Source organism: Onychomys torridus, chromosome 4, assembly GCF_903995425.1.
Source record: "Onychomys torridus chromosome 4, mOncTor1.1, whole genome shotgun sequence".
NCBI lineage: Eukaryota > Metazoa > Chordata > Mammalia > Rodentia > Cricetidae > Onychomys > Onychomys torridus.
The window spans coordinates 46,973,194-46,989,242 of record NC_050446.1 but is presented as its reverse complement, the minus strand read 5'-3'; the positions used below and the strand labels follow the sequence as shown (position 1 = coordinate 46,989,242).

Sequence of the window (16,049 nt, the reverse complement as noted above, 5' to 3'; positions counted from 1 at the left end):
AAAGCTGAAAATAATTAGGAAAGAGCGTCTCCGAGGGCGATCCATCTGGAAAACCCCCTACTCTCCAGCCCATTTGCCTGAAAGTCCCTGAGCCTGTGGTGCAGCAGAGAGACCCCAATCTTCAGAGAGTGCAATAAATTGTCCCCTTCGGCTAGAGCTGCGCACATCAAGAAACAAATGGTACAGTCATTACCAAAGTCAACGAGCTTGACTCCTCCTTCCGCTGTCAGGAGAATGTTGTTCCCCTTCACATCTCGGTGGATGATTCGATGGAGGTGTAAATGCTGAAGGCCCTGTGCGGTGTCCCAGCACCACCGCAGGACAGAGAAAGAAAGGGAGAAATTGGAACGGTTAGCAAATCAATCCAACAGTCTCATCAGAGTCCACATCGGTTACACCAGCCCCAGACTGGGTTTCCATTGTTCATGTGCCATGAGGAGCCAAGCTGTGCACAAACTGCCCCCTCTACACCATGGACCTTCTTACCAAGAGGGCTCCATACAGAATGTAGGAGATCACAGCTTCATCCAGCCGCTCGCCACATCTCAAGAGGCCCTTGACAAGTTCGGTGACAGAGCCCCCGTTACATAGCTGGGAGAGGAGGTGGGGGTGGGGTAGGGGCAGAGAGGGAGCCAGAGAACCCAAACAAAAAGAAAAGACAAATATATTAGAAAGAAAAATCTACTGATTATGGACAATGCGGTAAATTTGCAGATCACAAAACTCCAGACTAAAATAATTAGATTGCAAATTTCTATTAGACAACCAAATCAGGTTCTTTGTATGTGTGTAGTCTTTATTCAAAGTAATGGTTTATGAGTGAACATGCTGATATTAAAGGCTGACTTTCTAATTGCCAAGCCAAATATAAAAGCACAAGTTATTACTTAGAAATTTGAAAGAGAAAGCATATCTGTAACCATGGTAACTTGCTACTTTTCACTTTATGTGACTATTGTCTGTTTTTTGTTTTTCTTTTTTAAACATGCATTTTGGAGATGAAAAAATTGAAGAGGCAAGATGAATGTCCTTGATACCAGACCAGAGACAAATCTCAATGATTTCAATGCCTGGCTTGGTACTGCGGGCATCTAAGGCTTGACCAGTAACTCTTCCAAAAGGGTCAGTGTTTGTCAGACCTGCTTGGCTTTCTCTGGTTCAGCTTGAGATTTTAGGAGGCTTTAAACCTCTCTCTCTCTCTGTTTCTCTCTCTCTCCCTCCCACCCTTCCTCTCTCTGTCTATAATTTAAAGCAGCCTACAGCCTAAGACTCCACCTGCACACTGTCCTTTATCATGTAGTGTGTATCACCAAAATATGGGTACAGAGAGCAGACACAGTCTTCCTCTTCCAGCAATGGAAAGGTTTTCAGGGAGAAACTATACAGATTGTAGAGTCAGTTGAGTTTGCTACAAGTCACCTTAAATCAACACATCTGTAACTGTTAGAAAAAGGGCATGTAAGTACTCAGAATAGCAGGCAGCGTGATGTACATGCATCCTGCCCTTTTCTGGGGAGCAAACTCAGAGCTCCCATCCGATGCCAGCAGCCATCTTGAGCTTATGTAAAAACCTCACTTTAGAGACTTGGGCTCCCTAGAGCTTTGTCTGAAATAAAGTAAACTAGTGAGTGGGGGGTGCTCCCTTGCTTGAGTGGACTGGCTTCTTACATAATGAAGCCAAGGAAGGGCAGATCAGCAGCTAGACTAAAAGGGACAAGGACATGTTAGGATCTATTCAGCTCTAGATCTGAACAACTGCAGCAGCACTTAATAAAGGCTGAGCATATGCTTCTGTTTGGTGTGGGTACCATCCCTGCCATACAGTTGGCAATACAGTTATAACAATCAAATAGCCTGGAATGAAATACCCACGCTTCTAGCCTTGTAAGTATGTAACTAAAATTCTAATAGGAAGTCCTTAAAATTAAGACAAAATTACTATCAGGAATTACTTTGCAGGGACCCCTAAAACAATGAAATGTTTGAAGACTATGATGATTCTTGGGTTTGATACTATATCAAGTGACATTGAGGTCGGCGGTCTGTCAATATCAAGTTGAATTGACCACTCAACCCCATTGGTTCTCTTGTTCCAGATGCTGTATTCCAATTCTGTCTTCCTATAGTTCAGATGTTGACTGACCACCAAAGCTTATCCATTAAAACATTGGCCTCCAGGATGGCATTACTAGGAGATGCTATGGGCCTTTTGGATGAAAGGCCTTGGGGGAGGTCTTTGGTCATTGAGGCATACTCCCATACATGTTTCCTGGCCATTGTTCTATCAGAGTTCCATTGCCATCAGCACCCCAAACCATAGGCTTCCCAGCCATGGACTGGACCCTCTGAACTGAGCCAGCATGTTCTCTTTACAAGTTCATTACACAGGTGTTTTGTCACAGTGATGGAAAAACTAGCGGCACTGTCATCCAAAGAGGTCCAAATTCTTTTGTTTCTGTGTGGTACAGGACCCTAAAAGGACAAGTAGCATTCAGTGTTCACCTTTCTTCTCCCAGTGGCTGCCAGCCGACTGTTTATCACCTCCTGCTCCATCATGGGATAACACAGTCCCCAGCTTCCTCCTGCTCCATCATGAGATGATAACACAGTCCCCAGCCTCCAAGCGCTCTTGGCCCAGAAATGGGCCCATAAGTAACTGGGCATGCACTAAGGAGGGAGGGTGTGTCCAGGGAGGAGGGAGAACTCTGTTGAGGGAGGATGAGAGAGGATAGCCTGAGAAGTTCTTCCATAGGAGACAGCATTTCAGACGTGAGTCTGAAAGACAAACAGGTTTGGGGTAGGACATGGAAGAGCATCTAGGGCAGAGGAACTGGGGACATCCTGTGCAAAGATCGGAGGCATGAAAGAAGAGAGGTGGCCTTGGTGCATCTGAAGTCTAAATACTCTGCTCTGGGACAAAGGGAGGTGGGAGGGGAACAGAGAATGGGCGTTATCATTCTATACTGTCTCTAGTTCAATATGTAAGGAACATGTGCGGCTAGAGAGAAGCTTTAGGCAGGAGGTCTCGGTGTTCAGGTTTACATTCTGGAAAGATAATTTTGGCAGCAGATTGGCAGATGAACTGACAACATCAACATCAAACATGGGATATCCAGCAGGAAACACCCATGGGGGAGGGGCCTTAGTCAGAGTTACCATTGCTGTGATAAAACACCACGGGCCAAATCAAGTTGGGGACACACGGGTTTATTTGGCTCATGTTTCCACATCACTGTTCATCATCATCTAAGGAAGTCAGGACAGGAACTCAAACAAGGCAGGATTCCGGAGGCAGGAGCTGATGCAGAGGCCGTGGAGGGGTGCTGCTTACTGGCTTGCTTCCCCTGGCTTGCTCAGCCTACTTTCTTATAGAACCCAGGACCACCAGCCCAGGGATGGCCCCACCTACCATAGGCTGGGCCCTCCGCCACCAATCGCTAATGAAGAAAATGCCCTATGGGCTTGCCTACTGCCTGATTTCATAGAGGTCTTTTTCTCAACTGAGGCTCCCCTCTCTCTCTTCACTCCAGCTTGTGTCAAGTTGACATAAAACTAGCCAGCCCATCTGGTAAAGTTCTGGTCATGAAAGCATGGGGGCTTAGGTCCAGGTTCCCATCACCCACATACAAAACCAGGGAGAGCATATCTGTGACCCTAGCACTGGGGAAATCAGAGGCAGATGGATTCCCTAGAGCTTTCTGGCCAGATAATCTTCCTGAACTGGTGAGCTCTGGGTTCATTGAGAGATCCTGTCTCAAAGAATAAGATGGAGAGCTAATTGAGAAAGATATTGACTTCTAACTTCCAAACCTATGTGCACACACGTGAACTGATGCCCACATATACACCACATACACAAACAACAACAGGGAGGCAGGGCCCTAAGTCAAGCCATGAGGTGCTTATGAAACAGAATCAAAGGGAGTTTCTGAGTACCTCGATGTGGAAAGTGGAGACACAGTCTGCAGATGCAAGGAGATGAAAGAAAGTACTGGTGAGGCTCTCTGGTTCTCGGGGTGCAAAACATGAAACAGCTCCATCAGGACTATTCCCCAGCTGGGCTCCCATCTCAGGGGGACATGGGCCTTTTCCTAGTAAAGGGATGCGAAACCCTACTGAGAGGGCATTTAAGTGCTGGATGTTGACCCAAGCTAATGCAATGCTGGAACCCCCACCCCCAAGACTCCTGGCTGTCTCTTTCTGAATATGACCAGCTGTGTGACAAGGGCCTCTTCAGCATGTGTTACTTGGAACCTTTCTTCATCCCTTCCAAACTTAGGAAGGGATTAAAAGTAGTTGTTTGTCAGTGGGATCAAAACTCAGCTGTGAACTAAGAAAAAACAAAACAAAACACAAAAGAGATCTTACTCAGCCGGTGCCTTTTGTTCAATAAATGTCAGCATTAAGAGCTGTCTGACTCTACAGAATTCACAGAAATGTAATTAAACTGTTCAGGATACATTCAAGGAAGTTGCCCTGTGAAGTTGATAAGTCCCCAAGCAAGGTTTTCAAAGGGTAGCCTGTGGGCTACAGAACAAGACCATAGTAACTTAGATATAAAAGGAGAGAGAGAGCAGCTACACACTGACTATTGTCTAGCGTGAAATAGGCTGAGGCTTTTTTTTTTTTTAAAAAAAAAAGCAAAACAAGAAATTTCATTCAAATGCATCAAATAAAATAATTTTCTTAGAGTTGTTGAAAGGCACACAAGCCTCCTGCCCCAGGCTTGAGGGTTGGCACATAAGCCCACCCATACTTCCCGCCCTCTCCATCAGCCATCAGATTCAAATACAGAGGTGTGTCTCCTCTCCACAGTTCCTCCCTATGCCCTCAGCATTCGGGAAATGAGGCAGCTGGATGCACCTAGAATTTAATGAGCATTTTTCTCCAAACTAAGAAAAATAGAAGAAAGAATTCACATTCCACGTCTCATTTTCGAAACATCGCTGAACATTGACTCAATCACAGTGTGTGCATTCATCAGGACAGACATAATGTCAAGCAATAAAATGTCCCTTGCTCAATAAGCCATCAGCTTCCCTCTATGTTACTAAGAACTGGTCCAGGCAGTACAGTCTCCAGACCTCTGTTCTAGCCTTGTCTCCAATCACCAAGTATCTCCTGTACCAGTGTGTTGATCTGACTCTGAGGTGGCAGCGCCGAGAATTTCTTTCAGTGCCTTGTGATCAGTAGACTGTCAAGGTCTTTCAAGGGTGTGAGGTTCTACAAAGACTATAAAAACAGTCCAAATTACTTGAGGAGGTGCCGTAGGAAGCATCATGTCTGCCTTTCTGTTCAGTTTTCCACTCCAGTTGCGACAGATAATCTTTATTTTCCTGAATACTAGGTCAAGTCTCTGACTTGCAACTACACAAATGAAAACCACATCCCTTGGGACTCAGGAGCTCCATTTCCAATAGGGAGATGTCCACTCCTTGAGAGGTGTTTGGAGTGGAGGTCTCCAGCACCCGTCTCAGTCTCCCCTGGATGTGTAAGTGTGGTGGTGGGTGAGCAGGGTCTCTCCCACCAGCTGTTTCTTAATTCCCTTACTCAGAACACAGACAGCAGGAGCCTGTAGATGCTGCTCTGCCTGCCAAAGCTCTTCCCTTCTCCTGTGGGAAGTTTGCTGTCCTTTGTCTGACCGAAGTGTTCCCTCATTGCACTCTAGACTCCCCAGAGCAGCAACTGCAGTCAGCGTTTAGGGCCAATGCCATCCTACCAACCTTCTCCTCCGTCAGCATCCTGCCCAGACCCCTGTCCTCAACATGATAAACTTAATTCACGCCGCCATGTCAGTGGGTGAAGACGGCTTGCTGTTTAATGCTTCCTGTGACATCTGGGACTAGACTGGACTTCTAGGGCCTGAGGAAAAGCAAGAGCTTAATAGAGTGTATGCTCCCTCAGCCTTCCTCCTCTCTTCCTCCCTCCCTTTCTTCTTCCTCTCTCTTGTGTTAGCTCTGCAGACTCAGAATTTACACCTTGGTCTCTAGTAATATAGGGGAAGAGATTACTACTAAAGCCAATTATTTTTCTTAATTTAAAAATCAAAGGTTTTTGCTTTCTTTTGGTTTTGGTTGTTGCTGTTGTTTTGTTTGTTTTGTTTGGGTTTTTTTCAAGACAGGGTTTCTCTGTGTAGCTTTGGAGCCTGTCCTGGAACTCACTCTGTAGCCCAGACTGGCCTTGAACTCACAGAGATCCACCTGCCTCTGCCTCCCAAATGCTGAGATTAAAGGTGTGCGCCACCACTGCCTGGCTTGATTTTTTATAGCCTTTTCATGGCACTCTAGACTATTTTCAGAAGTTGAGCAATTGATTCATGCTGAAATGATTATTTCTACCTGTCCAGGTTTTGCTCTAAAAGGAGAAGAAGACAGTGCGCCTTAGTACATATTCGATACCATTTCCAAGTACGGGGCTGCTCTCTAAGGTCTAATTCTGTATTACCTTATTTAGGTTACAGAAAATGAGGCATGGATTTTTTAAGTTTAATACTTACTTAAAATAAACACACACTGTCCAACACACCATGCACAGACATTTCCTCTGCACATCGTCCTAATGCTGCAGGTGTCTACCAAGAAGGGAGTCTTGTTTGCTTTCAACTAACAAGCTGGTAATGAATTGTAGAGCTGACATTTTCATTTGCTTTTGTTTTCAGTGTGGTGCTGATTTGAGGAGCTTATTGATAACCTTTTTCTGCCCTCTAAAATTAGCCCGTGGAATATCTGCTCCCTGGCCTTCTCACCACATCCAGCAGGCGAAGAACAAAGGTAATACAAACTTAATCTCAGTGTAATGGATGAGGAAGACAATTCTAAACACATCATCATTTTATTGTAAGTCTCCTGAAGCAGACCTTTAAAAGCCACAGGTGGAGCAGACTCACAGGGGCAGACTGTGGCCTGCCATCATCCAGCTCTGTGATTCGGCAAGAGGACTCAGTGTCCTCAGAGACTGTGTGCTAACAGGCTGCCCACCAGCACATGATACTATTGGGAGGCAGTGCACTTTTAGCGGGTAAGACTCAGTGGGAGGAAGTTAAATCTTTGGAGCTCTTCCTTTGATGGGGATGTCAGGATGCTGGCCTCTTTCTTCCTCCCTGATTTGCTTCCAAGACACCATGAGGTTAAACCATTTCTTCTTCAGTTTGTGCCCATCATGATGGACTAATTCTTCACAGGCCCGAGAGCCATAGGCTAGAAACATCTCTAATCAGAAACCAAAATTGGCCTTTCCTTTTTTTAAAGTTGGTTTATCTCAGAGCTTTCGTTATAGTAAAGAAAAGCTGACTGACACACATAGTTCTAGCCTGTCATGGTCATAGTCATGCTATTATCCCTCTCTCTGGCCCTCTCGCCATCCATGGAATACCAAGAGACTGAAACTAAAGAAAACAGAGACTTCTGCCACTGTCCGAAATCTAGCCACCCTTGTGTTTCTGAGACTTGTGAGGCGCCAGGCACATCTGGCTATCCAGAAGCCCTCTATAGACAGCCCATGCTGGGACACAGAAGGTAGCATCCAAAGCCACCAGTTTTGGCAAAACCATCAGCAAAATGATAAATGCCAGCATATTGCATGCTGAGGGATAAGTCTCTCGGTGTCTCTGAGTGACCTCGTTACCTGCCCCTGCTCAATGGGAAAAAGCAAGAGGATATTTGGCCGGGGAGCATCAGCACATGGCTCAGGTCACAGCCTGACTCCTCCTCATTATTCACAGCTTCCCTGGCTGCCTTGGGTGCACCTGAGGCCCTGTGTCTACCATGCCACCTCATCAGGAAGAGCAGTGACTCATAAGCAGCCTCCTGCTTGCCCAGCAGCACAAGGAGCAGACCCCTGGGTAAGCCTGAAGTCCTGAAGGTTTCAGTTCTCATTGTCTGAACCCAGAGATGTTTGGAGTGGGGTGGGGTGTGCAGAAAAGGGGATGAGTAAAAGGAGAGACTTTTTGGTCACTGTGTTTCCATGATGAAGTTATAGAGAGCAACAGAGCTCCTACAGAGCTGAAGATGAATACAGACACTCAGGAAACAATGCCATTCCCGAACAAAGCATCAGTGTTATGTAGCTTTGTGGCAAGATAAAAACCCTAACCTTCTCAGGGTAGGGGTGAAGGGTAGGTGGCTAGTGAAACCCAAAAGATGACAGGAGAATGTACATATGATTTAATATACCAACTAACGTCTCAAAGATGGTTCATAACCATCAAAACCCCTTGCACTGCTGGATTGTGAGGAAGGCAGCTGATGTAACAGAAATATTGAGACCAGCTTCCTGCCGATTATCACGCTTGGGTATAATAATGAATTCGCCATCCACGGTTGCCATGACAACCAGTCCATTGCCCCATTCTCAGGCTTTCCCGGGTCCAAGAAGACTGAGGTGAAGGGAAGGTGGTTCCTGGGCTTCTTTAAGGTGTCTACACGTGACCTTATGCTCCTGTATCATTCTGATGACCGCAGGCATGGAGGTGGGAGCTAGTTCAGAGGCCCAGGGGCCATGACAAATCAGGGTGGCCCCTGTGAGAATGAAGGAAACGACCTGTCCTGTTCTCCTTGTTCTCTTCAGTCTCATGGGGAGTATGATGTAGGAGACTTGGTGTTCTGCACCAGGTGACACTCATTGCCATTAATAAAGGGGAGAAGAAGGACAGCTGTGCACACATTCTGTTCTCTTTGGGTCCCCTCTGATGTCCCTAGGAATGTCTGCTGTCCCCTCCTCCCTGGTACCATTCACTAGGAATTGCCCCCCACTGCAGGAGACTGCCTTCCTGGACCCACTCTCCTCCAAGGGCAGTGATACTGCTGAGGACAACTATGAACAGGCTCCTGGCTGTCCATTTCCCTGAGAACTAGCTAAGGCTGTGATTACAACCTCACTGCTGTTTAACATCTCCTTGCCCCATGGCCCTCCCTCTCTTCCTCCTTTCTCTCTCAGCTAATCTTTTATGAGGACTCACTAATAAACCTTCCACACACAACTCTCAGGCGCAGTTTTCAGGAGCCCACGAACAGGCAGTTACAAATGGCGCAGGCCAACTGCATCATAGGCAGAGTTCGAAATGGGGCTATACTAAGTTAGAATACGAATTCTGTGAAATGTTTCCACTTTATAGAACACAATAACATTTTCCAACTGGATTCCTAGATTCACTCTGTGTTAGAAGAAAAGAGGATTATGGTTTTTTGTTTTCTGTTTGTTTGTTTTTGTTTTGTTTTTCCAAGACAGGGTTTCTCTGTGTAGCTCTGGAGCCTTTCCTGGACCTCAAACTCACAGAGATCCACCTGCCTCTGTCTCCCAAGTGCTGGGGTTAAAGGCGTGCGCTACCACCGCCTGGCTGAGGATTACGTTTTTAAAACCAGTTAAAGAAGAAACTTCACCTACACACCTTACACACTGGTGTCTCACATCTGTTCAGGTATTGCAGTGTCTCACATCTGTTCGGGTATCTGGTGCACAGGAGGGACCTATGCCTCCAATGTACACCTGTAAACATTCTGGTCAACAGATCACCCGCTTGCCCCCGGCATTCGGCACGCTCTTCATTCCATGGTTAGGCAACAGGAGCCTCCTACCTCCAGGACCAACCACAGCTGTCCTCCCACACAACGATCCACTTTGTAAAACATCCCATAAAACTTCACAACATTGGGATGATTAGGAAGAAACTGCAGAATTTTGTATTCAGCCTCGATCTCCTCATCCATATCCTAAAAGGGTTAAAAAAAAAAAAAAAAGGAACATACTTGGTTTAGACTGGTATGTAAGGAAAGATGCAGAAAGGACTTTGTACTCAAGGCAGCAAGTAACAAAGCATGTTGATTATGGGTTTGAGTCTTTTTGAAACATGATCTCACTCTGTAGCCCAGGATGACCTCAAACTCACTGTGCCTCCCATGTTGACCTCCAACTAAAAATTCCCCCAATGCCTGTACCTCCCAAGGGCTGAAGTTACAAGTGTGCACCACCATACTAGACTACTATATATTAATGTCATCATTGTCAGATATTAAAAATCCCCAAGAGTAGCTATACTGATCCCAATTCCAACCTTTTGGTTATTATAAGCAATAACATTTCTTTATAATATTTTTCATGAACTGTATTATTCTAAATAACTTTTTATTGAAATGTTCATCCCTGTGCAGCCCAGCGCAGAGCGTGGTGACCTTGGCGCTTTGAAAGAAAATGTCACCTCAGGTGATTGAATATCATGAGGCAGGTTCATTTTGTGACTTACAGGAAGAACAGGAAGTAAAATATAGCATTTTCCCCAAAAAGAATAATGTTTAAAAGCCCAAGACACTAAAGCCAAAACAGAAAAAAAAAAAGAAAGAAAGAAAGAAAGAAAAAAGAAACCAAAAGGAAGCTTTGTTTTTGGTTTTGTTTTGTTTTGTTTTGTTTTGTTAGTTTGTTGTCCGTTTTGTGAGACAGAGTATCTCTGTAGCCCTGGCTGACCTGGAACTTGCTTTGTAGACCAGGCTGGCCTCTCTGCCTGCCTCTGTGCACCCCCAACCCTCAACGCCCCCCTCCCTACCCCCTCCTCTCCCATCCCCTCAAGTGCTGGGATTAAAGGCATCCTCCACCATGCTCAGCATGGCCAGGAAAACTTTTAATTCCAAACATGTCCTTTCTGTCATAGGTGCTAACAAACCAGGATTCATTTTGAGATTTCCTGACAGCATTCATGAAAATTATCCCTAACTTGGGAAAAGAATCACAAACCCAATGTGTCCAAAAGACCAGAGGGCGGTTACAAGTCCCTCCGTTACTCACACTGATGGGGTCCAGGATCTTCACGGCCGCCAGACTCCCGTCTTTCTTGTTGGATACCTTGTAGACCTTGCCATAAGTGCCTTTGCCAATGGTCTCTATAATCTCCCAGGTGTCCATGGGGTCTGGGAGGGATTCCAGTCCCAGCATCATGGGGTTATAGCGGAATAATCCATACAGGTGTTTCCTGTGGAGAAACTGTGTCATGAGCAGTGGATCACAGGATCAAAGGTCCTTAATCAGTAGACTTGTTACTTCGTTTTTTATTTCCTCCTGTATTTTCAAGGAAGGAAAAGAATTCAAAGCATCCATGAGAAATGGTAGTAGGTGCTGGAGTAGAGAAGTAGCAGGAGTCTGACACATGCTAAAAACACCAGTGTAAAAGATGATTTAGGCACTGCAAGAGAAATGAGAGGTTAGAAGGGAGGCTCCGCCATGTTTGAGCATCTGTCCTGCTAAGAGGTGGCTGCTGTCAGGGGAAGTAGCTGAAAGACCGCAAGTCTAAATGCTTGTCCCCACCTAGAGCAAACCTGACCAGGGTTCCCAGACAGTCGCTGGAAATGAGTCCACATACTCTGCGTGCAAGGCCAAAGGTGCACATGCCAGATACTGATCTGTGCACAGGACCCACTGACCAGCCTTAGGGCTCCTCTTTAAAGAGGAGCCAAGCCCATGCCCCATCCACACAGCAATCACTTCACATGCAAATCCCACCAAGTTGCTGACTAGAGCTGCAGGCTCACTGCCTTGATTCAAGGACACAGATGTTCGGAGTTCAAGTTCAGGAAGGCAAACTCCACACCTGATGCTGTGAGAAAGTCCACTCTGGATCAGGTGCCCTCGGGCTGGGAGGAGTGTCTTAAACTAGGTTAGTTAGACCCTATAAAAGCCACCCAGGTTCCACCAGCAAGAGCCATGGCACCAAATCCCTGCCCCTAGACTTCAGCCTTGTAGTAAGTATTCTGATTTGCACTTCTCTTTTCTAGATAATTTTCCCAAAGCAAAGCCCTGTGACTTGGCACAAGAATTTTTTTTTCCTTTTGCCCTGCCTAACTGGGAACATTTTCAAAAACATTAAAAGTGAGTGTGGTGGTATTGTGTTCCCCAAAATATTGTGTGTTCCCTGAAATAAACATATCTGGGGTCAGAGAACAGACAGCCACTAGAACAAAGCCAAAAATGGTGACTAGAAAATGGGAAGAGTAAGCCATAACAGAAGTTGGGCGGTGGTGGTACACACCTTTAATCCCAGCACTTGAGAGGCAGAGCTAGCCAGATCTCTGAGTTCAAGGCCACTTTAGAAACAGCTAAGCATGGTGACCCACCCCTTTAATCCCAGGGAGTGGGGGCAGAAAGAAAAAGGTATATAAGGCATGAGGACCAGGAACTAAAGAGAAAAAGCATGTAGTTAGTTAAGCATTTGGTTGGTTAGCATTCAGGCTTTGGAGCAACACAGTCCAGCTGAGAGCCATTGAGATGAGGACTCAGAAGTTTCCAGCCTGAGGAAACAGGATCACCTGAGGAACTAGCAAGGTGAGGAAACTGTGGCTTGTTCTGTGTCTCTGATCTTCCAGCAATCACCCCAATAACTGGCCTTGGGTTTGAGTTTCATTAACAAGTACCTTTAATATTCATGCTACAAGTGAGGTTGGTGACACATTCCTATATTCCAGTGAAAGACCCCACCACCAAAGGCCCAGACACAGTTCCCCCAGAAACTCAAAAGAACTGAGGGAAGAGATATCTTAAAATAAACAGAACTGGTGCTCACTTTGGCAGCACAGATACTAAAATTGGAATGATACAGAGAAGATTAGCATGGCTCCTGAGCAAGGATGACATGCAAATTCGTGAAGTGTTCCATATTTTAAAAAATTAATTAATTAAAATTAAAAAAAATAAATAAAAATAAATAGAACTGAGTCAGTTCCCCCTTCCTGGAGAGGGTAATGTCAGGAGTTTTCAAAAGAACAAAGTTAGGATGTCTGGTGGTGACCGATTAACCACGAGATGCCCCTCTCTGGAGATAACATGACCAGACCCCAGAGATGGGTTGTAAAACTCCTGACAGGGCAAACAGAAAAGCTAAATGAGACAAGTCCAGGCCCAGGAAAAACTGGACCAATCAAGGATGGACCTGTACTAACCCCCTCCCCTCTAAGGAATTTTGTGGTTTGTCCTATAAAAACTAACTCCTCCCTGCCTCGCTGCGTCGGAGTGGTGGACAAGAGTTCCCTGCTAGCTTGAACTACGTACATGTGTCAAATAAACCTTGCTATTGCATTCTGGACATCTTCGGTCTCCGGTGGTCTCTTTGGGGGTTCTAATCTGGGCAGAACACCAGAACCCAGGGGGCAAAGGGAGAAGAACCACCATGTTGAGTTCAATCCTGAACTACACAGTGAGTTCCAGGCCAGTGTCCCCACCCTCAGGGGTGTGTGTGTGTGTGTGTGTGTGTGTGTGTGTGTGTGACATGTATATCTGTAATAGTTGATCTTCACTGTCAAATTGATAAGGTTTAGAATCACCATGGAAACACATCTCTGAGTGTATCTATGAGGGTGTTTCCAGAAAGGTTTAACTGAAGAGAAAAGATTCACTCCAACTGTGAGTGGCACCATACAATGGACTGAGGTCTTACACTCTGAAAAAAGATAAGAGGGACTGAGCATCAGGAGCATTCACCTCTCTCAGCATCCTGACTGCAGATGCAGCCTGCCAGCTGCCTCAGCTCCTGCTGGCATGACTTCCACCACTGAAAGGAAAAGTATCAGCACAGGACCCTCAAGAGCAAGTTCTCAGCATAAAGGAGATTTATCTGCCCCAGAGGGACAGAAGGCAGAGATAAGAGAAAGACAGGAGACAGAGGGTGAGGGAGAAGGGGAGGAGAACAAGGGAGAAAGGAAAGGGGTATGTGCAGCCGCCTGGGGGGTCAGGACATGGTAGGGGGCAGGACAAAGAACTGTCGTCTCTGGATAGAGAGGAGACAGATGTGGCCCATAGGTAAATGGCGGTTTATAAAGGTAAAGGAGGAACCCCCATGTTAGGGTAAGGTGCCTAGTTTTAACCGGGCCTGTTATTAGGCGAGCCAAAGGGGGCTTCTGATGGCTGGACTTCAATACTTTGATAGCTGGATCTTAATCATCAGCCTCAGGAGGAGGAAGTGGCCAAATAAGGGAATGGGCCTTGAAGGCTAGCTTTAGGGATGTAATCTAATAGTTTTCAGCAAGGCAGAGGGGATGGGGGAGAAGGGCAAGGCCTGCCAAAGCCATGTTCACCATCAGCCATCACGGAAGAATGAATTCCAGCTTAAACCTTAGACAAAACCAACTCTTCCTTTTGTCCTTCAGTAAGAAGAGCAACTAAAGCAAAAGCCACGACCAAAACCCCACAGGAAACCAAATCCAAGTCCTGTTCTGCCGTGTGCCTGCAGCCGGTGCTGTGAGGGCCCTGCCAAGCCACAGGTCCAGCCAGTTGAGCAAGGCCGACCTTTGAACACTGCTTTCAAGGTCCAGAGGAGTCTCAACCTCTCCTCCCACACAGCACTTCAGAAGTCAGTCTTCCTCAGTATCTGTTCACCTCATTTGGGGCATCTCCACACCCTTTGTGATGTTAGTTACTAAATATCTCTAAATTACTCGCATTTCCCTCTTGAACATTTTTAAAAGATACTTAGTAGCCATTCCCCAAATACAGGAAACAGTATCACTCACTGCCTATCAAGGTAAACCAATTATAGTAGAAGCCAAAGAGAATTATTCAAGCCCAGCCAGGTACCATTGCTGCCCCTGGGCTCCAGGGTAACAGTGATCTTTTGTGAAACTGGCAATCATCCAGAGGTAGAGGGGAGTTCAAGACTGGTGAGGACTTTCTTTGCTATCATCATCAGACCTGAAGAAGAATTAGTTATCAAAGGAGTAACTTTGCTGTGATATGACTCGCTGTCCTTTGCTTTGAGAATCTTGTATTGCTGTTCTTGTCGCTGTGACACAAAAGAGAGGCTTATGGCTCAGGTGACACAGTCCGTCATGGCAGAGAAGGTATGATGGTAGGGACAGGATCAGCTCCGTAGTCGGCAGTATAAGGCACCGGGTCACAAGGCAAGCAACAGACAGGAACCAAATGACTCGGGCTAGGAACACAGTGGGCTGTGACCCTGCCTGCGATCCACTCCCTCCACCTAGGCCCATCTACTAAAGTCCCACATGTTCCTCCAAACAGCACCACTGGCTGGTGACCAAGTAGGAGGACGTTCCACATTCAAGCTACCTCAACAACTCCCAGGCTGCCTGCCCCTGACAGTGCTCTCTAGCTAGGCTTCCACATGAGCAAGAAATGAGCCAAGCTGGGCTTGCCCAGACAGCCTGAGGAGATACCTAGACCACAGTCCATCAGCCATTTGTTTTCCACATTTAGGGCATTCTTTTCCCACTTCAACTAACCTAATCTCACAGACATGAGCAGGGATCTGTCTCCTAGGTGAGTCTAGACCCCGATAAGCTGTCAATCGGTGTTGACATCACAGATAGCTGATTCCATGCACCGGGTCCTGTGCTGAATACAAAGGAGAGCATGGCCTGAGCACCGGTGTTCATCCCTCTCTGCTGCCTGACTGCAAGCACAATGTGACCAGCTGCCTCATGCTCCTACCACTGTGGCTTCCATGCCAGGGTGCACTGTACCCACAAACCCTGACCAAAATAAACCCTTCCTTAAGTGGCTTTGTCAAGTGTTTGTCACAGCCAAAGACAAGTAACTAGTACACGACCTTACCATTGTAACAATGACCTCTGTCCCCCATTGGCAGAAACACCCACACTGGGCTGAGCTCTGGACTCATCAGCACTCTGAACAAACTGCTAGAACTATCCTGCCCCACCCCCGGCCAGTGGGAGGCTCTGCTAGGACCACAGCTCTTTGCCTCAGTCTCTCCACCTGCACCACAGAGTGGCCGCAGCTGCATGGAAGATGACAGAGTGCAGTGAGTGTTGGGAGTGTCACCAGAGCGCAGTGGGATCCACCTCAGACCCAACAAGGCTTAGAAAACACTTCCCACTTTGCATTTCACTTGGGGCCACAAACCAAGTGAACTTTGCTCTGATGGGTATTAATCTCAGACCTGAGTAGAATTCCAGGTTTGGATGATACTATCAGAGAATGTGGCAGCGAGGTGTAACAGGTCCCCAGAACTTAGCACAGCCGATGCCATGAGAGAGGCAGTGTTCTGATCTTAAAACCTAGCACCAGGGCCCCAACACCTGTCAAAATGGGAACAAAGA

General features: G+C 46.4%; 1 protein-coding gene and 1 non-coding gene across 2 annotated transcripts in view; one reads left to right on the top strand and one right to left on the bottom strand.

The window, feature by feature from the left end:
* The window catches only part of Myo3b (myosin IIIB), a 336,688-nt gene extending 325,738 nt beyond the window's left edge, over positions 1–10,950 (bottom strand). The window contains exons 1-4 of the mRNA XM_036185605.1: positions 10,774–10,950; positions 9,573–9,707; positions 487–591; positions 194–293 (exon numbers count right to left, since the gene is read on the bottom strand). Coding sequence (XP_036041498.1) covers positions 194–293; positions 487–591; positions 9,573–9,707; positions 10,774–10,923 — 490 coding nt within the window. The 5' untranslated portion in view covers positions 10,924–10,950. The remainder of the gene's footprint in view (positions 1–193; positions 294–486; positions 592–9,572; positions 9,708–10,773) is intronic.
* Positions 10,951–12,533: 1,583 nt separating this feature from the next.
* Positions 12,534–12,640, top strand: LOC118583350. Its single transcript, XR_004944921.1, has one exon. It is a non-coding gene; the product is annotated as a U6 spliceosomal RNA (small nuclear RNA).
* The last annotated feature ends 3,409 nt before the right edge of the window (positions 12,641–16,049 follow it).